The 27,297-nt window shown below is 40.7% G+C and overlaps 1 protein-coding gene across 1 annotated transcript; it reads right to left on the bottom strand.

The window, feature by feature from the left end:
- Positions 1–88: 88 nt before the first annotated feature.
- On the bottom strand, positions 89–18,563 carry lzts1 (leucine zipper, putative tumor suppressor 1). The gene is made up of 9 exons (XM_026343914.1): positions 18,390–18,563; positions 9,959–10,217; positions 9,745–9,873; positions 6,732–6,894; positions 6,237–6,628; positions 5,950–6,123; positions 5,689–5,820; positions 4,735–4,929; positions 89–4,441 (listed from the first exon to the last, which is right to left on the bottom strand). The coding sequence occupies exons 2-9, from the start codon at positions 10,181–10,183 to the stop codon at positions 3,893–3,895; spliced, it is 1,959 nt and encodes a 652-aa protein (XP_026199699.1). The 5' UTR covers positions 10,184–10,217; positions 18,390–18,563; the 3' UTR covers positions 89–3,892.
- Positions 18,564–27,297: the final 8,734 nt, after the last annotated feature.

Raw genomic sequence — 27,297 nt, 5'->3', positions numbered from 1 at the left:
ATTAAATCATCAATTTAATCAATTAATTCATGATCTTATCAGGGCAACTGCACCTGCAGACAAAGCATCTGGTTGAAAGCATTTTAAAATCTGGCTGAATCTAATTCTGAAATTAGCTTCAAACCATTGTCTGTGCTTATTTAATGTTATGGATTCACTTATGGGGCTTTTTATTCCACATTCAACTGTTCCTGCTAATTTCACTTGCTGATAGTTGGCAAAGCTTTAGAATAATAGAGTTGGATTGTGATGAATGGTAGAATTACTTACAAAGGAAGCTTCTCTCTGTGTGAGAGATAGAGTTAATTAACTAATTTTGAGCAGTGGGGGCCTAAATTGGCATCAGTACAGCCCCCCCCCCATGAGCAGAATTTGACATACTCATAGAAATGGGGAACCATAGGCGGTGCACCTGGGGGGTTGGGGAACCAGATGGTTTCCCAGCCAACCAGTGGGTCTCTAAAGACTGCGGGCCTGTTTGCACAATGTACTCAAGCCACCTCCTACACACACACACACACACACACACACACACACACACACACACACAATCACTGATTCCTATCTACCTTCTTTGCCATTTCAACTTGTCGGTAGCAAAGGGTTCAGCAGTGTGTGAGGACCCTTTGGGACTCCCTCCCCAATTACTTTGCCGACTGTGGAGGAGCTTGGGGATTTGCTGAGGCTGTGTTTGCTGTAGCTTGGTCTGCATTCAGGGCTCCAAATAAACCAATAAAAATATGAAATACATGCCTGAATAACTAGCCCCGTGATATTTTCCAGTGCCTAATTGCTTAGGGGTATGCCTGGAATATAGCACAATTGAGTATGTGAGAGTGTAATGAGTAATGAAGGCAAAGTAGAAATTGATACAGTGTTATTGACTCATCTATTATTTAATGATATGGAATATTTATTGTAATTTTAGGTGAATGAAATGAAGCACAAATTCCCATTTCACAGGTGTGTGATTCTTTATTCTTTATTTCCACCATGGTTCAACCAGTGAATTTATTACATGTTTGCTGTGAATATGTAACCAGAGGCCCCTTTTTGTATGATGAGGTTTGCAAATGCGCCTCCCCATTACTAATGAATTCAAGCCCTTTTGTGCCTGACTGTCAGCCGATCAGGAGCATCACAGCAGGAAATGACTGCATTTTTACCATGTCACTGCAGGGCAGGGCTAAATTATCACCCAGTGTCTTCTGACGGCTGCCTAACTGCTGTCCAATCACACTGAGACATCTGCTGGTCCAAAGCCCTGAGTGTATACAAAAAGATGCATATCCTAACCTACCCAGAAACATTCTGCTACTACACTACATGTCAGCATTGACAGCGGTAGATTTAATTAAAACACACTTATAAAAGATGGCTGATTTTAATGCAGAGCAGAAATGGCAGCATCAGAATTGTATAAACTAAAACATTGCTGTACAGCATGTATGTTTTTCTACATTATGTTTAATGTATCCAGTTGCGTGAGAGTAGGTGAAGCTTTTATTGTATAATTTTATTGAGGAAAAAACCCTGCCGCCACACACCCCAGCAACCAGTTTTTTTTTTTTTTTCATATCAAACCGGCGACTTTGAATTTTTTCTTATCTCATCTGTGTGGTCCTCCTTTCATGTCAGTGACGGAGCCACAAGCACTGACAATGGGCCTTAATTTGATTTCAGTTTTGATTTGGTCCAGTCAGCTGAGTTATGACAGAAGCTGGGCTAGAAAGAGCTGCTGAGACAGGAAACACCATCAAAAGGTCGAAATTAGATGATTAGGTGGAGAAGAAACAATCTTCTCATTATTTAAGTCCAACAGGAATGGAGAATGATAATGAGAGCCTGACAAAGAGTACAGTTGAAGACAGCTTTGAATAATAACAGCATTCATATTTATTTTTAGAGTTTAAGTCTAGCATTCGGTTGTGACATTGTGCAATAAAGAAGTAAGAAGTGATGTTTGACAGCATATAGTCACAGTTTATTTTCCATTGTGATGTGCATTGTTTAATCAAAAGTATTCACTGTCCAATAAGAAGTGCATTTTAGTATCTGTAATAGCAAAATGGAGATGAATACACAAAGATACAGTATAATACCATACTGAATAAGTGTGTTTGCTGTAAAACATGTGCTGCTAAGTAAATTGCCCTTATGTTTGCACCTTAGCTTGTTTCTTGATACTTATTTCTAATTCCAGCTTAACACACAGACTTATCCGATGATTTATTTTTGCCAGATGGTGCAGGTTGCTCTGCATTTGATGCTGTATACCGAATTCCTAGAAAGATGTGGCTGCATAACTACAGTATTAACAGTCTTTTTTGCCAATTCCCAATTTGACCACCTTCCTGTGCCTAAGTCCCAGTAAGCACTGTAAAAACACTTATTAGTTATTTAAGTGCCACTGGTTTCTGCACCTCATGTTGGAGTTCCACTTAGCACATCTGCGTCCACATCTCTCCTGACCTGCTGTGGTAATGTAGTGTAATGGTGGCTAGCTGAGCAATCTCAAGCTGCCTCATTACAGATACTGCCACACAATCCTGACCAGAGCAGGGTGTGCATATGCTGTGTTGCTACCTGATCATCTATGTGAGCCCCAGAGTATTGAATGGGTGGAGTAGGGAAAGTTTTGCTTCACAAAGACTTTGCCCTTGTGGGAAGTGGAAAACCTCCAAAATGGTAGAGCCAAATGGATGGGGCTGCTGCTAGGAGGGACTGTTGCCTCAAAGTGGAACAATGCCAGCTATCTCTCACAAAGTTGGATGAACAGTATAGTCAGAGAGCTAGAAATTCCCAGAAGGTTACACTCCTCTCCTGTGTTTTCATCTTAAAATATTTACTTTCATTGTATACTATCCAGCGCCCTTTAATCTCTTTCCCTCTAAATGCACACAGCACAAAGTAAATCACCAAATTTGCATTTGCCCTTGCTTCTGTCAGAGATGTCAGATCTCTGGTACACACTGTACTGCTTTGTGTGTCCATAGTTCAGGTTTAAGGTTTGCTTAATAAATCATATTCATCCAAAGTTGTAATATCTCCCTATGATTGTAGATGGACCTGTAGCAAACAAATTTGAACAATGAGATTATAAAGACGACGGACTGCTTGTACAAAATGTAATTGTTCTGCTTGAATTTCATTAGAGTTATCGTATAAGTGATATACAGACTTTGTAGGACTTTACTTGACTGGACTGAAAGTTGACTTTTTCTAAGATTGAGAATGACAACAACAACAGCAACAACAACAACAACAACAACAACTGATTTAAGGTTGAAAATGCATCACAGCTTAACATCACAGTTTTAAACATTATTACGTTTGTGTGGCAGTTAAAAACTTTCAGCTGTGACCTGTGTGTCCTTTTGAAATTATTTCTAAAATGATTTAAAACTCTCTTTTCCATGCACAAACCGTTTGTGAATGAACAGCATGTGGACACACAAGGGCAAGTCAATTAGGAAGGGGCGAATGTGAATCTAAAGTTATGGTCATCATGTGTTATCAGTCAGCTACTGTCGAGCCTGCATCAATAAGCAACTAATAACTACAAAGTGATCCTGTTAAACAGCATGGTAAAAAAATAAAAACAATATTCTCGTTTGAACATTAAATAACTTAGTATTTACTTATAAACAAGTAACTGTGCCATAACAAAATACTATTTTAGTTGAGCTGTGTGGTTTTTGAGACCAGGAGTCAAAATACACTAGATAAAACACAATCTATTAAACAACTCTTGTAAAACACTCGTTACAGTAGCAGTGAATGAGCTCCCGTTTTTGGGAACTCAGGTGTGACACTGAGACACGAATATTTGTGGTGATTAAACTACCAAGCAGTCAAATTGTACCAAAATACATGTGAGTGCGGGGTTCTATTAAATCTCTGTGGCAATGACATCATCATATGTTTGTAACCCTGAGCTGTAGGCGATATCCATGCCTAGCTCTGTCCTGCTCTCCAGTTCAGCAGTCACCTCCTTTAGGATTCTCTCCAGTTCGTGGTTCTTCTTGTGCATCTGCAGGTAGTTGATCTGAAGCTGCTTCTGGTACTTGATGACCCTGTCTTTCTCCTTGTTCCATGTCTGCCTCTCCTGCTCAAAGCTGCTGGCCAGTCTCTCTTGAGCGTCCTTCTCCTCCCTGAGCTGCTGCTTTAGTCTCTCCACTTCTCTCTGGAGTGATTCAGTGGAGATGTGAACCCTGTTCTCATCCCCTTGGCCCAGAGCGGGGGAGTCTGGGCCTTGGATTCGTTTTTCAAGGGCCTCAGTCTGGGCATGGGCCTCAAGATGCAAAGTGTGTTGCAGCCTCTGCTCTTTGGCCACGGCCAGATCCTGTTTCATCATCTGAATGTCTTTCTCCAGTTTGCCCACTTTCTCTCTCAGCAAATCAGCCTCATTCTTCTTACGTTGGAGTTCATTTTGGCACACCTGAATTAAAAATGCATATAGGCAATAATTAAGAAGATTATTTCGTCTGATAGCACAGGCATAATCATATGAAGTTTTAACTAAGCTCATTCATTAAGTCTATGATTTAATGAGTCTGCTAAAACGCAGACATTGAAAGCAGTCTCAAGGTCATAATTGAGTGTAGCACATAATAGCAGGTATCCAGTTTAAGTATAAGTACTTTCATGAGCACTGTGGGGGCATTCTGTTCACATATCCTTATTTGTACTTTGTTGTACAATGAATTACCACTTAATAATCAACCCACTAACCTCAACCTCTATGGTGCGAGAGTGCAGTTTGTCCTCATGGTCTTTATTCTGTTTTTCGAGCATCTCCATCTTTACTGTGTTTTCCTTCAGTGATGTCCTGAGACTGACTATCTCATTCAGCTTGTGGCTGATGTCTGCTTGGCAGTCTCTTAGTTGCTGCTTTAACAGTGAGATCTCTCCTGTCTTCTGGCACACCTACATTAAGACAGAAAATTACGAAGATGAAACCGGGAAATATTGTCATGCCAACTGTAAGCTAAACATTTAGATTAAACAATTTGGACCCTATTAAGATTTCTGACCACATGGGGGCAGTGCAGCCAGCAATAAATACAACGTTCACATATTATCGCTATAAAAAAGTTGCCATGACAACTGCGCTACATATGCTATAAACATAAAGCAACATCAGGTGATTTTTTTCTGACCAGCTGGCAAATTTAAGTTCAATATTTTCTCTTCAAAACTAAAGGTTTTGGTCTCAACTCCTGAGACTGTAACTATACTGTATGAGGCATAGGCAGATATACTGTAAATAAATAATAAAATAAATAAAACAGGCCTGCTCTAGTTCATACCCTGAACCAGAGCAGTTTAGTTTCCAGCCTTAAAAAACACAAACGTGGAGCTAGAAGGTGCTGAAAAGGGGGAAGCGACAGAGTTGGTGATAATTCTCTGAGGAATCATTTTCACCTTGTGTGCACTGTTAATATGAAAAAAACTCCTCGGACTAATTCATGTGCAGTTGGAAATAGCTATAAAGGTAAATTGAGAAGTTAGTATCTCTGACTTGTGTGAAATAGATTTCTGTTTCTCTAAACATCATCCACAATGGTTGTTTTTCTTTCCTTTTTACTGATCATGCAGCAGCAGAATTCAAGGTTGTTTCAGATTATGGTTTATACTACACGCATTCAAACCTAACTTGTATAACACAGATGACTCATGACTCACCTCCCACTGAGTTTCCTCGAGTGTTGGAGCCAACTGTGTGCTCTTTGTCTCATAAGACCTCAGTCTGAGCTCTACAAGATCCTTTTCTTGGGTTAGCTTGTAGACATCTTCTTGAAGCCTTTCTTTCTCTGCCTGTACAACAGTCCATTTGTCATTTCACCTTATCATGCAAAGCATGGAATTCATGGGCATCTGCTATTTATATCTTATTTTATTTTTAGTTGCTACATTTATCTTTAGGAAGAGAAGAGAGGGGCTGACCTGGAGCTGGCTGACCTGTAGCTGGAGCGCCTGCTGAGTTTTTGTAGCGATTTGGGACACTTGTCGTAGTTTTGTGGAGCATCGTTGCTTCAGTCCTTCTATTTCTTCAGCACAGTACCTCTGTCTTGTCTCAAACAACTGGCAGGTATCTGCTTCCTTCTCCTCAAAACATACCTGTTGTTAGATAAAAAAACAAAGAAGAGTCTCAGATAGCTATTGAAGGACAAATAACTACTGACAGCCACTGTTGATCTTCATTACCAGCCCTTGCTGTTGTTCTCTGGTACCTGTAGCTCCTGCAGTTCAGTCTCTCTCTCCAGCAGCCTTTGTTCCAAACGTTCAATCAGTGACTCATCTGTAGTTATTGGGGACCGAATCCCACCTTCAGTTTCAGAGAGAGGGTTTGGCTCATCTGCGGAAAGTGGGGAGCCAGAATCCCCATTAGCCTTAGATGGCAACCCACCACTGTTGAAGCCAGGCCTGTAGCTACTGTCAAGGTTAGCACTATTCCCACTGACCCATGGAGGCAAATTGGGTAGTACCCCTTTGCTGAGGCGTGTTTCGGGAGCTGAGCTGCCATCACTGTGACTGACAGGGCCTGTGGAAGTGCTTAGACTGCCGCTGGTGCTGTGGGTTGGCAGGCTAGACATAGAGTTACGCCCAGAATCAGAGAGAGTCCCTGAAAGCAAAGAGGTGACATTCCACTTTAGTGTAAATTGTCATTCATCCAGAATAATCTCATTCTAAAGCAAACGTTTGTTAGTACAATAATAGATAAAGACCTGAGAAGGTGTCTTGCTTATATCTAATGTCTGGGCTCTTTGCTTTCTCCGGAGGACTAAGGATGTGGTCCAGGCTGTTGTGGCGTGTCTCTGTGGAGGACATTCTCATGGGATTCCCAGGCTTGAAAGCAGTCGAACGGACCAGTGATTTCTCAGCAGAGGTCTAGAAGAGTGAAATGACAGACAGTCAGACGTGCTCTTCCCTATTTTTATTTTGATTTTCAGTGGCTCCTCTTAGCTGACAGCACGACAAAAAGCAAGGTCTCTTGCACTGTTATGGAAAGAACAAAGGACTAAAGATGATTCACGTTCTGAAGCGTCATAAAATCATAATGACTGGCTTTCACAGAGATAAAAAGTGTCACGTGCTGGACGTCTGTACAAATGAAAGGGATTGATTTGCTTTTCCAGTCATGTCTTTTCATATTAGAAATGAAATGACTGAAGCATACATAACTGCAACACTACAGGCTGGCAGTATTAAAAGTAGCATAGCAGTAATTGCAAGTAAAATTCACTAGACTGTCATATAAAAAGAAAACTCATTTCAGAGATGAACTTATACTCCACATGCCCCATCTGTGCTGTCCAAGAACATCACAAGCAGCACCACACCACCCCTCCTTTCTGTCTTCTTCGCCTTCCCTTTGCATCCCACATCTCTCCACCATGTGCTGTCTGAGGGAAGATGAATAGCCTTTCTCTGTGATATTAATAAAATGAGCTACTGCTGAAATGTAAGAGGTAAAGCTTGTGAGCTCAGCATTCCTTCTCACTGACTTCATGACTGGGATGCCTTTCCTCATTTTTTTCTCTACTACTATCCCTCAAATATTCTTTAGCCCTCGATCTCTCTCTTTTTTATCCTTTATTCTTTGCTTTGCCTCTTTTAAGGCTGCTTCCTATTCCTCTCCTCCTCCCTTCTCTTGCCCCTGAGGAATAAAGACTTATTGAAGGAGACTTCGTTTGCAGCCTATGTATTCTTGGCACAGAAATGACTTCTCTGAGAAGATCAAGGCATTCTTAGGTCATTAATCTGGGAGGTGTTGATTAATAAGCCGTGAAGGTTCAACACAGGTCATGAAGAATGGCTGCTACCTATTAAACTACACACAACATGTTTTATCCTTAATTTTAATTTATGCAGAATGGCTCCTTAATGCTTGCATGAATAACCAGTGGTTCCAGTCAAGTAAAGCACAGTGATGCTGCAATTGGTGAGGTTGTGAAAATTAACATAAAATTGGAGTCGCAAGAAATACAATCATGAGTTAGATGACAAGGCTGTTATCACTATCATGTCTACACACTACACATGAAGCTACTGCCAGCAGCAGATTATCTTAGAATAAAGACTGAAAACACAGCTGAAGAGCTAGCCTGGCTTAATTAACGTAAAAACATTTACCTACATTCACCACAAATTAACACAGCTGTCTATTTGTTTAGCATTAATTTGGCCAATTTTACAAGGAGTCTATGTGCCAAACTGCTCCCTGCCATCAAGCTGTCAGACCCAAACTTGGGTAAATTGGAAAAATGCATTTTTTAAACTTATAAATAAATTAAATATTAACTGTTAAATACTGAGCATCAGGGTTGGGGTCAGCCGTCTTACTTTTGGACAGAGCCAGGCTACCTGTTTTCTCCTGATTCCAGTCTTCAAGCTAAGCTAACCAGCTGCTGGTTCCAACTACCTTACATAGAGTTAATTCAGGAAGTATTCAGTTCCCCTTCACTTTTTTTCGTATTTGGTATGTTGTGGCCTGATACTACAATTTTTAATTATAATTGTTTTGAACATGATTGTATATGTGGTCCCCCATACTGGCAAAAAGAAAACAGGTTTAGAAATGTTTGCAAATGTATAACAAAGGAAACACTTAAATATAACATCGGGAGAAGTAATCAGACCCTTTTCAACAACACTTGAAATATAGCTCAGCATCCTCCTATTTCTCTTAATTGTTGCTAAGATGTTTCTACACCTTTATCCCTCTGTGGTAAATTACTTTGATTGGACATGACTTGGATCGCAAAGAGCTCAGAGACGGGATTATTGCACAGATCTGCGGAAGGCTACAAAAGCACAGCCAGGACTCTTCTAAGAGCTGGTTGTCAAGTCAAACTGAACGATCATGGGAGAAGGGCCTTATTAGAAGGAGACCAAGAACCTACTGATCGCTCTGTGCTCCAGAGATCCTGTGCTGAGATGAAACAAAGTTCTAGGAGGACCACCATCATATAGCCACTCTGCCATAAAGCCCAGATGTGATATGGCTATATGGAAGTCTGTCCCCTATGCAAAACACATAAAAACCTGCTTGGAGTTTGCAAAAAGCACCTCAAGGACACTCAGAATGTGGAAAGATTATGTCTGGAGGAAACCAGGCACCCTCCCTACATGGTGGCATGGTGGTGGCAGCATCATGCTGTGGGGATGTTTTTCTGCATCAGGTACTTCAGCATCAGGTATATAACCCTGAGACAGGTCAGGGTTAGGGGAAAACAAAGTATAGAGATTTCCTTAATGGAACCCTGATCTACAGCGCTCAGGACTTTAGACTGAGCTAAAGTTTCACCTTTCAATAAAACAGAGATTCTAATCACAAAGCCAAAACACGGAGTGGCTTAGAAACAACTCCGTAAGTGTCCTCGAGTGGCCCAGCCAGATGTGATATTTCAGTCTTTACTATTTTAAAAAAATATACAGTCATTTCTGAAATTCTGTTTTCACTTATATTTACTGAGTGAGTGAAAATTATACATATTTTAAAAAAAGGTTCACGTTACACCACTCTTCAGATCTCTGCACTAGCTGCCTGCATCAGGTTCAAAGCCCTACCCCTTTGCCTACAGAGTGGTCAACTCAACAGCACCTGCCTACCTGAACTACCTCAAAATAGTCTACAATCCCTCCCTTCTCATGTGATCATCTTATATTTGATAAGAAAGCAATTTCTTTAAATGTTTTCAGTAAAGCATGTGAAAGGAAAATGGGAATTTTGCATACCTTCTCAGTCATATTCCCTGACATGACCAGTAGTTTTGGTTTCATTCGACCATCTGACTCCCCATCTCTGTTACCTCGGTCCTCCATTGATCCTCCTCTGTGGTACGCTGGCCTTGGTTTATGACTCACCTTGTAAGAAACAGGATAAACATCAAAAAACTGTGCAATAATGTTGTAATTAATGACCTCAAAAACATATAATGCACCGTCTCACCTTGATGTAAAAAAAATCTTCACTTCGTCCTGAGTGGTTAAGACGTTTAGAGGGATGACTGGTGGATGAGGAGCTCTGAGTGAAACCACACTTCAGTAACCCATCAAGGCTGCACCCTCCACTCCTCCTATGATGGTTTGTTCCTTTTTTTAACCTATACTCAGATGCCTTGCAGTGTTTGTTGTTGACACTGTTCCCGTTGATGAGGCTGCTGACACTGCCCATGGTCCCTCAGGCATAGGTGAGTGGATGAGGGGGGCTGAAGTCCAGGTAATTAAGTTACACAGAAAAGAGAAGAAGACACAACTCATGACCACAAAGAAGTACATTCAGAGGCTTCATCTGCAAGACAAGAAAGGGGCACAGAGAAAAACACATATAGCTGCTGATCCCTTAAATAGAAGCTCTTTCTTGGAAGTGCACAGCTATGTCATGCTTTATACTGATGCTTAACCTTTTTTATAGTTGTTCACAGTTCATGCTGCATTGAAGCAGGTGTGTTCATATTTGCGAAGTAAACAAAGTGGAAAAAAAATCGACTTTGTGTGTTTAGATTTATGGCTCAAATTTGTCAAATAACCCTTTAGGTGCTGTTCCTTTTAACAAACTGACAATTAGGCTGCTTACATGGTGCTGCCATCTGTATAACACTATGCAGCCAATTTGTATTTTGTATCTAACTGTTGTAAAAATGAAGTATTATTGATGAGATTGGTTGGACACTGAGAAATACTGCTGTAATAAAAACATGGATAGATTTGTGTTAGCACAAGGACATTTATTCACAGAGTAACTAACCATTTTCTCTAGTCTCTACTCTCCCCACCTCCCTTTCTAAGGACAACCAGACCCCAGATGTTACTCGTGATCTCTAACCCACAGGGGAAAAGTCCCACTGAAAGTGACTTAGTAGCACAAGGCTCCATACGGGCTGATCTGGCTGGTGCGCTTCCCTGACCACCTGGTCCTCAGGCTTTGAGCACTTTATAATGGCTGCAAAGCATGGGGCTAATGGCCTGTTGTAAGTCACATATTAGTGTACACTGCATTTGCCTCGAGGCTAATCCATAATTATTGGTTGTGTGGAGGTGTTTGTACCAATACTCCTAACTGTCAGTGTCACTGTACTGAGGTGTTTGATGAGCAATCTTGAAGAGTAAAATGATGACTGAAGGAGGAAGCGCTGGTCAAGGCTGTCACTTCTCATTGCTCCGAAAACAATGATGAGCGAGATGAAACATGTACGAAATAGATGTTTCATGATGAGGAGAATAATGAGAACATCAGACACAGACAGCGAGTGAGGCAGAGCAGCATGCATAGTGAAGAGACTGAAAAAGTTTGATTGGTGGTTACACCAGAATAAAAAGCTGGAAGTGATTTGAGTCTATTTAAGGTGAATACAGGAAAAGAAAAGATAATCCTAAATTGCATAAAACTTTCTAATTATGAAACAATCGCACAGCCAGATGGATTTGTTGCATCTCAGGCTCAGTGTTTATTTTCTGTTTCATTTGGGAAAGAATTCATAATATAGTCTACAAAACAAATCTGTGGTGAAAATGTTGAGCTATGATATATGATGTTGAATTTGTACCTGCACAAATACAAAGCAAAGCAAAGCATTCCCCTGTGGCACTGATGAACAATCTCTGACATGACTGTGACTGCCTCTCTGCCACTGTGCCTGCATGTCTGCCTCTAAATCTAAACTTCAGCCGTCACTATCACTCTCACGCATTAGCATCCTCCACTGACATGAGACTGAAGTAATGAAACAATAGATTTTACTTACTGCCAGGTCAAACTAGGCATCCATCTCTAGCAAGGCCTCTGCAGAATCATTTATCCACTCCTGGAGAAACCTAAACAGTCAGACATTTGTGCATGTCTGTGTGCGTGTATCCTTGAATAAACCAGCAGCAAATACAAACCTCACACTATCACCACATCCAGCAGGATCTTTGAACTGTTATGTGGAGGGGGTGGGTCTTTTGCTTTTCTGGTCAGCCTGTACCCAGCTTTGCATTATAACTGACATGTAAATTTAGGTCTGTGTGTGTGTGTGTGTGTGTGTGTGTGTGTGTGTTTTGGGATGTCCCGCCCCCCCCCAGGGGAGGCAGTGTAGAACATGTGCTTCCACAGAACTGGCGTGTGCCGCTCAAGTGATTAACTCGCGGCCTTCACAAAAGATCTTTACACCCCACCCGCGTACCCCCCTCCTCTCACTGCTATCACCCGCAGACATCCCCCTGTTTGTGCATCGACTAACTGTGTAATTCATCCATTCATCCTTCCCTCACTCTCACCCTCCCTTCTCCCGTCAGTTCCTCCCTCCATCCATCCATCCCACACAGTGCCCTGCACCCACCATGAACAAACAACACTTCATTAGAAGGAGAAAAAAAAAAAAAGGCGCTCTCTTTTCGCTCTTTGTCTGTTGAAGTGTGCCACTCTTTGTTTGGACTCTTGTGTGCCGGTTGATGTATTCTCCCCAAACAGCCCAGGACCATATTTGAGTGTTAAATAAATGACTAGGCCTCACAATGAGAGGGCTGGAGAGCTTCAGATTTATAGTGATTTACCACCATCCTTCCTTTATGCACTTTGTTCAGACACACACATGGACTCACTCTCTCAGACACACCTTTACACAAAAAACCCCACAAGTCTCTCTGAGGCAGTTCAGCATCCCACAGAGTACGCACTGTTGACAAAACATCATGTGGATGAAATACAATCACGCACAACGACAGGAAAATGTACAAGGCACTATGTTCCAAATGAAGAAACAACAACAACAGAAAAGATACGGCCTCAAAGCTCTGCTGGCAACAAAACAAGTGTAAATCTTACACCCCATTTTTGTCACAAGCAAATGTATACTTTCTCTTAATGTGAAGTAAACAGACAGTTTTACCGCGTATCTACCGACGAAGCACCACTGATTCATTGATATCATCTCCCAAAAATCAATAAAGAAATCAGTTTGTTCTGACTGAACTAATAACAAACCGTGGGAAGCTGCATGACACCCCACTGTGATCTTTGTGCAGACAGAATTGCACCCGGGTTTACATCGTATTACATCATTTTTGTCTGAAACTTCTTACGATAAAGTGTTTTCTCCAAGTCTTTTGACATTCCTAAGAAATACTATATGGTGTCTGTGTAAATCTACCATGATCTTTTTCAGCAGCCCTGTTCACACACAGCTCATCCTTTCAGCTGACTACCATTGTTACTCGATTAGACCTACCCAGGCCCCCAATCCCGTTTGTCTGAACAATGATCCTGCCATTTCACTTTTATGCTCCCACTCAGTTGCTTCTCAGAATTGGTCAATTTCACTGGAATTTGATGCAAGTATTAAAGTGATTTGGAAATCTCTTCATTTCTCCATGATTGCTAATTTTAATAAGCAGTACAAATCGTCTGACCTTGCAGTTTTGGAGTGGACAGAGTGATTTAAGACCTTTGGTGAGGCGGGATGTGGCTGAGTGTGTGTGTGTGTGTGTGTGCATGCAGTCCTATATCTGATTGGTTGTGTGTTTTTTGCGACTGCACAAAAGATTGTGTGTGTGTGTGTTCTTCTGTTGTATGTGTGTGTGTGTGTATGGGTGGGGTGCAGTCCTAGCTTTTGAGCCCCAGCTGACCTGCCTAACACAAAGCCCCCTCTTGCACAAAGCCAGATGACCCCCCCTCACCCTGCAAACACACACTGACAGACACATCACACACACAGACCCACACACACACACACACACACACAGGCACACATGATGCATAGACACACACACTCATAGAGCATAGCTAATCCATTAGCACAGCCAGTGGAAGGCAGCAGTGTGCCACAAAGGTCCAAGATTTATACCTGTCTCACAAAGAACATGAAACTCTGCTGTGTTCTCACTGTATGACTACAATGCCACAGTGCCAGATGGCATCATTTTAATTCTCACTGTCTATATGTTAATTTCGAACAGATGCATGTGTAATCTACTATCTAGTTCAGTGGGTCTGTTTTTTAGGTCAGTCTTGGACAGCTTATTGTTCTTTGTTCAGTCTCAAGTGCTTTTACAGTTTTATGTACTGTATCTTCTTATGTGACCAGTGAACCAGTTCAAATTCTATCCTTGATTTATTAACCTATTTTACATTTAGTGGTTGATATTGTGAAGTTAAACTGCAAAAAATACTTATGCAAGGCCTTCTATATAGAACTTCCACTTAACATTTTGATTAAACTTTCTTTGACCCCATCTATAAATTTGGTGTAATTTAAAATTGTAATAAGACAATTTAAACATAAAGCTGAAAGAAACACTTCCCCTAAAGTTTTTATGCCCAGTAAATGACCATGCATTCAGTTTTCAATGCACAATGTCTGTAAAAAATCGAACGTTGAGTCGCCATACAACAGTTTACACAGACTGTGAAGTATTCCTTTAATGAATAATGAAAAAAACATTTATCTCATACATTTGATCAATCAATGAATGTATCAATTTCATATTTAGCCTTTTTGTTACTTTTCATATTATTTGAATGAATTTATTCATACAATTTATTTATTTATGTTATGATTGTGATCTGACATCCAAGATCTTAGGAACTTATCACAGATGAATAACATTTTACACAGCCTCCTGCTACACTGACATTATAATTAATACATATGAATAATTAATATAAATGTTTGAACTATTTTATCTATAAATATAAAATAAAGCCAGACTTGTGCTGAGAGGGCAGTACTGTGTCCCAGTGCTTCCTGTTACCAGTTCAAAGCACTCTACTAGAGTGGTACCTTTGATTCTGGAGAAGACATCAATCTAAATCAATCCTTATTATACTATTCGATCCTCCGAAGACAAAACACGGAACATATTTCTGCCAGTGTGTATGTAACTTGTTAGATAACTGTAATCAATCTGTGATTCACAGAAAGCAACTGATGATCGTCATGCAATAAAGCATTTCCCATTATCCCAGAAATGACACAGTGGAAATGAAAGTCACAAATTAAAGCAAGGAAGAAATAAAAACAGCTCACATATGACAGTAGAGTATTTTCCATAGAATTGTGAGCTGATACATTGAGTTATTGAGAAGTAATCTTCTATCCCTTTCTCTATTATCCTCTGTGGCCCCACACACGCACACACACACACACATACATTTCCCAATTGTGTCTTACTCACTGTGACTTGTAGGGATGAGTAATGTGGCCTCAAGCATAACATCAACTGGGAATGAGGTATGGGATAGAGGCAGCAATCTATCTTTCACTTTCACTGCTAACACATCTATCTACTGACCAAGCATGCACACGCACTCACTCGTGCTTACACACACACAATGGCATCCAATAGCAGCTAATTGGGTAATCCTTTAGTGCATTGTAAAAGAGATTGAGCATGAATAGGACTTCAGTGCTGAAGAGCAGAATACCAGACACTCATTATTGCCCCAGAGTTGGAGTACCAGACACGGAGAGAGAAGCAAGTGCAGAAAGAGACATTGAAAGAGGGTGTGTGTGTGAGAAAGACTAATGTTCTGTGGAGCTAACATTGCACTGTACATCAATATCTCGGGTATTGTACAACAAACATTTAATATCGCTTCTGTTCAAAGTTTGAGAATAGGGGTTTGAAGGAGAGAAGAGCTTCAAAGCTGCACTTGAATCATATGAGAAACACGTTTTAAAAAATTAAATCAAACTCCCCGTCATTTACCGGTAACCAAGTGGTCTTATCTTTGATCTGAGGCAGGCTTTTAGTGGGGACTGAAGTTTGATTGCATTTGGATGCTCTTATGTGCATCCAAATTAGACAATATGCGCAATCAAACAATCAGACTCCTTGTGTTTTAATACATAAGGAGGTTGCTTGCACAGCCCACTGGGTTTATATGGTTGGCCAACTACTGCTCTTGTAGTACTAGCATTTGCATAACCTTGGTGGCTAGAGTATAGAGGAAAATGTATTTTTAATGGAGTCTAAATGGGAGCCTTTAGCGCTGTGACGAGAATGGGAATTGATGCTCATGAATTTAAGTAGTCCTAAAATTAAATATCTGACATGTCCTTTTATATTTCTTTATTAAACTGCATCCACCCATATAAGATTGATTATTGCCTCGCAATATGTCTCTGCACTTCTCTGTAATGATTCAAACTTTTATGCAGTGGCCTGCAATCTGTCCAAAAATGGTTTTAAAAAGCTGTGTGCGTCTTTACTTCAAGATACAGCAGATCACTGCCCTGCTCTATAGTAATAAAATATTTAGTTTTCAGGCTTTTATCCTAAAAAACAGCAAGTGCAAATGTTTTGTAAAAAGTGGAAGTATTTTTAGATATTTTGAATTATGACCCAACCATTACCTGTGACTATTGAGGTTTTGAACAGGCTTTATCACTAAAACATATGAAAGCTCCCAAATAAGAAATTATTTATGATACAAACCAAAGCTTTGTTGTGGTGTCAGATGACTGATTGTACAATAACCCAACTTTCAACGAGGAAGGCACACTAGAAGTTAGAGTTGTTCTGTTTTTGTGGTTATCTTACAGAATCCGATAAAAAATGTGGCATGAACGTTTGAATTTTTTGAAGTGTGAGTGAGTGATCCTTTATATAAACTCACCTAATATTGGCATTTCTACTCAAAGTCATCACGTAATGTCTGTCCTAATCGTCTCTCTTCTATATTCCTGTTTGATACTGTATATCATGTCTAAGTAGGTGGAAAAGAATGAGGCTTTTCTTGGCGATGGGGCCCACTGACCCTGCAAACTGAAGGTTCAGTGATAAGGTGATTCTGGAGAACAACTACCCTCCCATCCTCCTACTCTGCTGTAACTGTATGTGTGTGGGGCTGGCATAATGTGGGAGTAAGACAAGACACAATGAGCTCACTTTCAGGGGTCGCTATCGTTTTTTGAAAGCAGCTGAAACCATATGCTGCAGGCAGTACATGTGCTCAAAGCTCCAAAATAAAAGTCCTCTGACCTTGTAATCTGAAATTGTTGTACGGAAACTCTGCATGTCTCATTCAACACGTCGAGGTGTCAACATTTTATGTTCACCTGCAGTGCACACGTATTCATCTTATTCCTTTGATGTTTTGAACAGATTTGAAGGAAGAATCACGGAAAAGTTAAAAACTTTGCCACACCATCATGAGCCGAGGCTCACAGAGATGTTGGGATGCTGCACTTCTCCGACACAGAGCTTTCACTCATGAAAGCATGGTGTATTTGGGTATCTGGGACAGTTATTTTAAGAAGCGTTCTCTTTAGCAGGTCATGGCAGCTCAAATGGTTTGTCAAATGCCACAGATATTAGACTAAGCTGCATTAATCCCAATGGCAAAATGCAAAAGTCAAGATGTATTAAAAAAAGGCAATTATACAGGTCACACAGGAAAACAAATAGCTCAATTATTCTCTGCCATGAAAAGACAAGGAAACTGTCTTGGTTTATTTTATCCTTCACTTCCCTTCCTTGTGTCTTTCCCTGTACAAAGAGCAAAGCTAAACATGCCTGAACAGGTGCCTCACACTTACCTTTTCACTGTGCCACTAGCACAATGTACAGTAATGACAATGCCTGTAGGTCTCAACACATGCATTACTGTACGCAGGTGTGACAGCTCTGAAACTGGGAGGTTGCACAAAGGGTAAATTATCCCCCTCACAGATCACCTCCTTGTGTTTCCACCAATTACAACTAAATCACAAGAATAATTAAGAACAGCAGGGCCAATTATATTAGAGAATCATAGGGTAGAACATACAAATAGGCACACTTGATTCATACTTAAAATACCTATAACAACAGGCTGTGTGTCCAATACTATTTATTTCCCCAAATTGTTGTGTATAGTGAAACATTTAAATAGAGTTCCACGCTGCTCCCTACTATTTCACACTTTTCAAAACAATGGTTTGTCCAATAATGGTTGTGCTGAAAGTAAAGAACATGACTGGCGGTTTTTTGAGTTGAAAAAAAGTTCAAAGCACACACTTCATTTAGAGCTGGCATGTTCTCAAACACCGAGACGCTTTTACTTTGAAACTCAGCTTGTACATAAAGAGTCAAAAAAGATTTGGACTGCTTCCATGCCTGGAAACTTTGGTTCAGTCAGAATTTTGAACTATGTAAACAACAGATATAATTTAGTGTGGTACAAATAACTTAATTTGGATTTGTTCCTAGCTTACTTCCTTACAAACACAGTTAAAACAACTTCAAGGCAGCTCCACTTAACGAATCACACACACTCAAACCTGTGCCTGCTCGTGCCATACTCCTGTTAGAAGTTGCAAGGCTGTGAACCCTGACTAAGTCGGCACCATCATTTACCCACTGTCACATCCAGTCAAGCTGCTGTAACCTGCCTTCAAGTCCAGCTGGAGGTAACTTACCTCTATTATAGCCAGCTTGCCCCGACAGTCACAGTCACTGCTCTACTCTCTCCCAAAGCTGTGTGGACCGCTTGAACAAACCACTTCCAGCTGGATACTTGCTGGCACTACTTGTGTTGCAAGAAAGAGAGGTCTGCTTTTGTTCCTGATCTTCTCTCTGGGTTCCCTTCTCACCCCTTGTCAACACCTGGTATGACGCAATCAGTTCGTCCCATCTCCCATACACCGAGCATTGTCACATTCCTCCATAAACATGCTCTTTCTCTCTCTTCCCTCCCTCTCGTTTAAGTGTATCCTTGTTTGCTCCCTCCCACTCTCCTTCACTCTGAACATCCAGCACTCCCGTCCACCCTCCCTCCCTCCCTCCACTGCCTGCCTAGTGCACCTCTCACATGTACATTTCTGTTCGGTTGTGCTGTATTTCTTTAGTATTTTTCTCTCTTCCATCCCTTGTTTGCTGAATCTTTCTCTCTCTACCTGCGTCTTCTCACACTCCCCTTCTCTTTTCCTGGCATTATTCCCAGCAGCTCTGTTATTTGAAGAAGCTCTGAAGTCACTTTACTGACTCTGAATGCCCACACATAACATGTCATCCATGCCCACATTATGAAACATACAGTATCTGTAAGTGGTCTAAATATCTGTATGTTTGTGTGTGCAGCTTAAAAAGTGTGAGAATAAAACCAGTTATAGTCTATGTTTTCCCTTTGAACCTGTGCAACCTACACAACTACACGTGTGTGCACTTACAAGTAAGTAAGTGGCTGCTGGGCCGGTGACTCATCTGCGCTGTTACCCACCATCGTGTACTGCTGCAGATTTAACCTGCTTCACTGCTCTAACTGACTCAACTGGATCCCCTACATACAGGATGCCGAGACAGGTATGTTGTGTTTTGGATTATTCATGAAACAGATAAGCTGAATAAATGATCGGCATGGCATCCTCATCTCTCCCTGCCACAACTTCAATTTTGTCCTTCTGTGTCCATCTTTTTGTTGTGGGTCTGTCTACATGTCCTTTTGTAGTAGTTATCCTCCACTTTCTTTTCTATCACTTCTCAGGCAATTTACCTTCCCTGCTCATTCCTAATCTCTTTGCCCAAAACTCTCGACAACTGCTGCATCACAATGAGAAAAATCAAAACCCACTGTCTCTCCCACAATTATTCCAGTACAATAAAGTTATGAATGAAAGCTCTGAATAAAAGTACAATATTCAGCTTTGCTGTCTGGGCATGTTTGGAGGAGATATAATGACTATTAGTATTCCTGGTGCGCCAGTTTTTCTTGAAACGATGTTCTCCCTTTAGTCTGGATAATGATATGTAATCAGAGGCCAGGAACACTGTCCCCATCGCCTTTACACTCGATGGGTGTCAAAGGGATGTGTGTGTCTGTGTGTGCTTCATACAGGCCTGTAATCTTAGTGACCAAGGTGTATTTGAATGACCTCATTTTTATATTTTGCTGTAGAATTTTTCTTCCTTTTAATAAAGACTGGTGCCACAGATGATCACATTCAGGTTATTTGTGTGAGTGTGATGGTCATTCTTCAAAGGCCCCAAATCTGACCAGTATCTCACATAAACATCTGCCTGCATCAATACATGGGCAGCACTGTTGCATTGTGCACGTGTGTATGTGTACAACTCAGCTGTGTCCAGCCTCTCGCTACTCGGCATTAACTAGGGTCAGTGTCTTGGGCCAGCTGGGTCAACAACATAATGCTGAGTCTTTTTTATTCAACAAGGTATTGATCCGCCTCCATGTGTTTATTTGTGCGTGATTGTGTCTGTGGGGGTGAGTGAAGATAAGCAGGCAGATGGGGCCAGGCCAAAAAAAAAAAGAAAAAAGAAAGGAGGCACGTTCTGGAAGAGCAAATTTGACATAAAATCCAATCAATTTCTGCAGCCCATTCTCGGGCTGACAGCTTGAGCTGCTCCTTCAAGAACAGAAAACACCAAAAACAAAACTCTCATGAGTAATCACACTGGTTCATTCACTTTGGCAGAAAACACAAAAAGCTCTTAATTGTTTTCCTGTAATGCATTCTTTAGAGGCCTGCTACAAGATTTATATGACAGTGAGTTTAAATACACAAACACACAGATGCACACACACACACACAGTCATGGATCTCAACACAAAGGGTGCTCAGACACACAAATAATCAATAACTATTTTTAACAACCCTACAAACCATCAATGAAATGCTTGGAAAGAGTTACAAAATTAGACTTTTAGAGAATCATCAAATCTATGTTTACACAAACTTGTTTGCTTTTATCACCTCATGAGGTTTTTATTTTCACCTGCATTAATTTCCTGGTGAATTACACAAACTTTAACCATAACCACAACTTGCTTAGGGCTAATTCTTAAAATGCCCATATTGTACCCTTTAAAATCAGGTCCTTGAAGTCCCCAAAATTTCCCTGTATATCATCAAACTGAAAAAAACGTGTACATAGACACTATCAGAATCAATTCATCTTTGAGCTTCATACATGTACATAAATTTCACTGCTCTGTTAAAAACAAAAAAAAACTACAGTGTGTTCAGATCCTAGGAGGATGGAGGAAGAAGAGTGACTTCTGTGTTTGTCCATAAATTCAAAAGGGGGGCAGTGTCCATGCTTTGCGCCCTGCTGCTGTTGTTTGGCTCTTTTCAGAGTAAGGCTGCTTTAGACAGGAAAAAACACCACATGACAATACGTCATTTTGAACGCAAACTTTGAATAGACCATTCAGGGACTGGTTTCTACAAAACCAGAAAATGTAAAAAAAAAGGACCGACTAACATACTAGGTGTGTGTCTACATGGCAAGTTATATATTTGATTTATATATATATATATATATATGTTTTGCATGACATAGGCACTTTAACGTGCCTAAAACATGTTACACAATAACACACACACACACACACACACACACACACACACACACATAATCAATCTTAAATTTCAAACTCTTATGTAAGTCCGCTCTGTGTGTGTACTCATGCATTTAGGCAGGCTGGTGAATGTAGGCAGCTGAATGTGTGTGATGCCATTTCACACTACACACTCTAAATCTCAGTAACATCACATACATGAAACAAACATGATCTGTAGCAGACTGGGTTCTAACTATGATTTTAAATACACTGACAAAAAAAAAAGTTACACACTCTAACATTTCCTTGTATCGCCTTTAGCTTTGATTAAAGCCATTCCCTGTGGCATCGTTTCAATAAACTTCTGTAATGTCTCAACATTTATTCCTGTCCAGAGTTGAATTTATTTTTCGTCAATATCAATTATTAAAAATGGGAGAGTTGGACTGCTGCACAAAGTCTTTTTCACAATTTGAGCCCGATGAATCCTGTCATTGTCATCTTTGAAAATACCTGTGCCATTAGGGAAGAAAAAATTGATAGAATAACCTGGTCATTCAGTATATTTAAATAGTCAGCTAACCTCATTCTTTGGGCACAAGACGTTGCTGAACCTAGACCTGACCAACTGCAGCAACCCCAGATCATCGCACTGCCCCCACTGGCTTGTACGGTAGACACTAGGCATGATGGGTACATCACATCACCCTCAGGGTAAATCTGAACTCATCAGACCACATGATCTTCCATTGGACAGTTCATTAATCTCCTTAGATGTTTTCTTTGCTTGATTCATGCCAATAGTTTGACCCTTCTGAAACAGATTAACATCTTTTCCATAACCACAGGATGTGTCTCCCGACATGGTTGCTTAAGAAATGAGCAGCTACTCACTGTATCAGGGTTAAATAACTTGTTGGCAGCTTAAACATAATCATCCATGCAGTAATTATCCAGTGGGAGGCTCTTACCTATTTGTTTAGTTAAATCCAGGTGGTGACTTTTTTTTGCATTGGCAGTGTATAAGTAAAGGTAATCAGCTATGAATATGAAAACATTTTATTCCAAAATATCTGTCAAAGACTGTGTTGAACTGAAATTACTAAAATAGTTTCAAGAAACAGAGCACTGTATTCTCTAAAAGCAAAGTGTGGTCTTTTTTTGTCTCATTCCAAATAAGATAAAATACTTATAAAACATGTCTCTTTTACAAAATGATTGCTGGCACTAGAGCAAAGCAGCACACTATTAAAGTGGGCTTACTATGTTTACAGATATTTTTTAGGTTTAATTTAATGATCAGGAAAAACTTTGTTTAGAGTATTAAGGAACTTTATTTTCATTTCATTCATAACTATCATCTCCTGGGAATAAATAATATTTCTAAGGGAGATCAAAATGGAACTTCCCAAAGTATCAAAGTTCTTTGTGGAGGAGTACATAATGCTAATCGACAGTAATAAATGAAAGTCAAACTTCTTCACTGCAGGAAACAGCTACTCTTTTAAGTCATAAACAGGTAGCAGTGACATTGATGCTCCAGTTTAATTACCGTGAACTACTCCCCAGTGCTCCTTCTATCTCTCTAATAGCATTTCCTCTGCTGTCTGAAATGGTTTGTGGGTACTACACAAGGCCCTCCATCATTTAAACTGTATGTTTGGGAAACATTCACCCCTCAAGAGCTAGAGTCACGCAACCCCTCTGAAAAAATTAAGCATGGATTTGTCTGATGTAGGTGCCTCTGCACTAACAAGCTGAATGGCCTTCGGTAATCCACAGGCCTCGGTCTTTTCCTTCTTTCTGAAGTGCTTTTTTCTTTTTTCATCCTCTGTCAAGGCTGACAGCTCCGCTGTGTATCAACATGTTCACCTGGGGCCGAGCAGAAGGGCAGATAGAGATAATATTGACAGAAGTTGTAGCCAGACACAGATAAATGATGTCGCTCTGGAAAGACAGAAGTGGAGAGAAAATGGACAAGAACTGTAAGGAGGGGAGAAAAGAGAGGTGGAATTTGAGTAAGAAAAGACGGTAAAGAGGCCAAGGCGAGGTCTGAGTGCACAGAAGTAGGGCTTGAGCTAAGGCTTTATTGATTCTGTTGGCTTTGTCTGTCACCACTTCAGAGGACACAGTTGGCCTATGATATATGGCTGCTTCATCGTCTGCTGCTGCAGCAAGGGACACGAGTCACAGAGTCAGGCACTACAGGGACCTCGTGTTACGCTGCTGGCACAGCAGGGGCATGGAGCTCTTTGAGCCCCGTACATCACAACTCCACCGAGGGTTGGTGTGAACCAGAGAGTGCAAGAGACTTTCACCTGCTTGCTGATCTGTATAAACAATACTTCCACCTCTCATCGCCTGACTACTAACATCATAAACTTGGCATTAATAAGTAAAATCCATACACAGATTTTTAGTTTCCCCTGGCATAAATATGTACAACTTGTCCTGCTCATTGCAAGAGATTGAGTGAAGCTACACACTCTCACATGCACATAAACACACACAGAGATGCTCAAACTTCAAAGCAGTGATGGCTGTCTCTCTGTGCAAAGGCAATTTGCTCTCCCCAAGATCTCTCTCACCGGCAGCATATAAATAAGCTTGGCACCAAGTGGTCAGAGCGCACAGTGACAGCCTGTCAGGTTAGTTGAGGACAATGAAGTTGTCTGTCTGTCTCAGACACCTGATGAGCGGCACAAGTTGAGAGTACAGTTCGTATTGCACACCAACATTGTCACTAATACACTCACACAAAGACATACAGGGGTTATTAGTATTGATTTGATGTACCCTGCTCAACTCAACTAAGCCACAGTGTGATGAGGTTTTAATTTATCAACATACTCTCCGTGTTGAAGGTGCTGGATACCTAGCCAGGGCAAGCTTGGTCTTTATAGACCAAGAACGATTAACTGGCATCAGATAAAGGTATAGGGTCAGGCTCATACAGATCTGCTCATCAGGATACAGTTTGGCTCCTTGGAAATGAGCAGATGTGAGATATTAATCGTAGGACAGGGATGCCTTTCATGCTCTCTCCAGCAGTGTTTTACCCTCATTTTACCGTTCAGACTAGATTTTTCATAATCCTATTAAATCATGGGGTTAATAGAAGAACTGTTGCTGATGATTTCAGTATTTGGTGCAGGGGCATAAAGGTGCAGGGTGTCTGTGCCCATGTGCTGTTTAGAGGGATCACTGCCAAAATCACCCTGATCCACCCACTCACCCCAGGTGTTGTGTGTGTGTGTAGTATAAAAATTCACAAATAAAGTCATTCATTTCTCCCAGTGGTTAAAATAATAGCGTCTAACAACAGTGAACCGATTTGAGAAGTCTTAAACATGTGCTAATTGGGATTATATGGTGTGTGACTGGGCTGTAAATTGCAGTGAATGGCATTATCATTCATTGGCATGATCAGAATAGTAGAATACAACAAACACCTCCTTCCCTGCAAAATCTTTGTGTTTGTATTATAGAGTTTGGTGACGTTAGATTGAAATGACAGCCACGCTGGTTTCTGTTTGGTCTATTAATGTATATACATTGTGCATGTAGAACATACATTGTGTGGCATTCTTATGCCTCATGCCATCTCTCAACACGCATCTCAAGTGAATCATTAACATAGTCTTAGTTATTATGTTACAAAGAGGTCAAGCTGGTGAAAAATGCCCTTTGCTAATGTATAATTAAGCCTTTGAACACTAGCATGGAACTAAACAAATGTGCTGATACTTGTTACACTGATTAAAACTCAGGCCTTGCTACACTAAAGCACACAAAATCCTGCTGGAGACATAATACAAGCTTGTCACTGCTCTTTATTCATACAATTGTGAGTCACACACTGGTCGTCAGCTGGTACCTTTAAATATCATTCCAGACATTTTCCTCAGCCATTTTTATGTCTGTGTTGATCTTGCCTGATCACTTTGTCCTTTCAGCACAGCTTTCCACATAGCAAGTAACTAAAGTATGTTGATGGTAGGAAGCTGAACGGCCCAAATCGTGTTCTCATTTGGTGAAAAAAAAAAATCTTCTCCAGCTCTAGATGCCACTAAATTCAGAGAAGTTGCTAATCGACTTCACAAGGGGGCACTGTTGCCATTCACTTCATGAACCCAGGGCTCCCCCTCTATTTTTCATTCTCTTCTTTCAGATGATATCATACATGAAATGAAATCATGTTATTCCTTATAAGCAGAAGGGGAGTATTAACAACACTTTCCCCATTTCTCTCCTTGGTTAAAATTAGCTGAGTGCTGATACAGGGGGCAGTCCCTCCATTGTGCTTGCAGCACACAGGGTCCCTGTTAATTTCCTAGCTCAGTGGCGAGGCAGTCATTATCTGAGGATGGGCATCTACAATGGATAATTATCCTGGGAAAAGGATTTCAAACTGTGGAGAAAATACTGCTTTCAGCAAGGGGGCCTAAATGCACAAAAACACTGGCTAGCAGTTAGTCACTGCCATTACGTCTTTCTCTCTCTCTGCCTTTTACCGAATGCCCAGTTGTGATTTGAACTAACTCCAGACAAAACAATGTTAAAATCACTACCTTTTCCCTCCCCCCCCCAACATAATTCTATATTTATTGCTGTTTTAAATCTCATTTCCAAATGAGCTTGCTGGCTGGAGAGACCAGATAATAGAGTGTGTAATTTTGAGTGGACACAAATACGTGCACACCGGCGAACACAGGTGCATCCGCAAATACGCAGGAAATAAAAGTTGGAGCGTTGCAGGAGTGTGACATGTTTCACTCACTGTTGAGTTGATATCAGTAATTACTTTCTTTTGTTTCAAAGGCAGCTTATTGGTGGTGGGTGGGTTGTTTTAAATAGTTTCTTCTTCAGTGAGAAAGCATAGTTAAGTCCAACATCAAAGACTCTGGGAGAGAGTCAATTTGTCAGCACAGACACTCTTACTTTGACGCAGTGAATTATAATTTTGATGAATAGGAAGGCCACTCGACCCTGATAAGAATCCCATTCTGCTGTCAATCATTTCATCACAAGTCAAAAGATAAATTACTCGACATAATGCCATGTCAATGTTATCTCTACGCCTTTAAAAGCAGATCAATACTGCAATCAATTTCTTTGTGTTTGAGGGGACTCTGTTGTAATGTTAAAGTTAAGGATGACTACCAAAAGTTTAAACAGACACTAGATCAGAAGCAATCTGACCCTACAGTGCTGGGAGAAGTTCGTCTCCCTCATGTGCCCTATGAACTGGAGTAAAAAGTGCTATTTTATTCTACTATGGACCTCATGTCCTATTGGAAAAATCTTCCACAGACTGAATGGATACCCAGCTGCTCTGTGCAGTAAACTCAAATAAATCCAATCATATCAGACCCAAAGAACATTATTAATGACTTGGAGCAGCTCCACACATACACACACAATAACAGACTCTGCACACTACTCCCTTTTCCCTGTTGCACTTGTGATTGACCATCGCAGGCAAGTGAGGATGAAGCCAGATCTTGAAAAATGCATTATGTCCTAATAAGGTTATCCAATGCAAGCTTGAATAGGTTGAATAAAATAACAGGAATTCTCTCTGGATCAGGAATAAGCGGATGACAACACCACGCTCTGATTCGTTTCTGGTGTACTGGTTTAGCTCAATTTAATTGGGCATACAGTCTGCAGAACACAGATGATTTACAGATAAGTGGGTCTGCATAGGGCCTGGTTCAAGCTAATGTTCAGCCACTAACGTCAGCAGCTGGTCTTAGTTTCGTCGCAAATCATTAGACCTGAGTGCTGCAGGGTGAGGGTGCTGTGGAGCTGCGACTCTTAAAACAGCTTTGCAAGTCTGGATTTATAATTCCTAAATTGAAAACACGCTTGAACTTCAGAATGTGCCCAGATGTGCTCACTTGTTGTTGTAACTTGCAGATCTGGGTGCTGGGAGAGTGAAAAATGAGAAGAGACAGTGAGTGAGAATAAATATCATAATAAATTTCAGGCTCTGTCAGGTTGAACCTGCCACTGCCACTTGA

This window comes from Anabas testudineus, chromosome 9, assembly GCF_900324465.2.
Source record: "Anabas testudineus chromosome 9, fAnaTes1.2, whole genome shotgun sequence".
Classification (NCBI taxonomy): domain Eukaryota; kingdom Metazoa; phylum Chordata; class Actinopteri; order Anabantiformes; family Anabantidae; genus Anabas; species Anabas testudineus.
This window is presented reverse-complemented; position numbering and strand designations above follow the sequence as displayed.

Coding starts and splice junctions, on each gene's coding strand:
- lzts1 (XM_026343914.1), bottom strand. CDS start 10,183: ATGGGCAGTGTCAGCAGCCTCATCAACGGGAACAGTGTCAACAACAAA. Junction 9,874..9,958: donor AAGATTTTTTTTACATCAAG/GTGAGACGGTGC, acceptor GTTTCTTACAAG/GTGAGTCATAAACCAAGGCC. Junction 6,629..6,731: donor TAAGCAAGACACCTTCTCAG/GTCTTTATCTAT, acceptor CTTTGCTTTCAG/GGACTCTCTCTGATTCTGGG.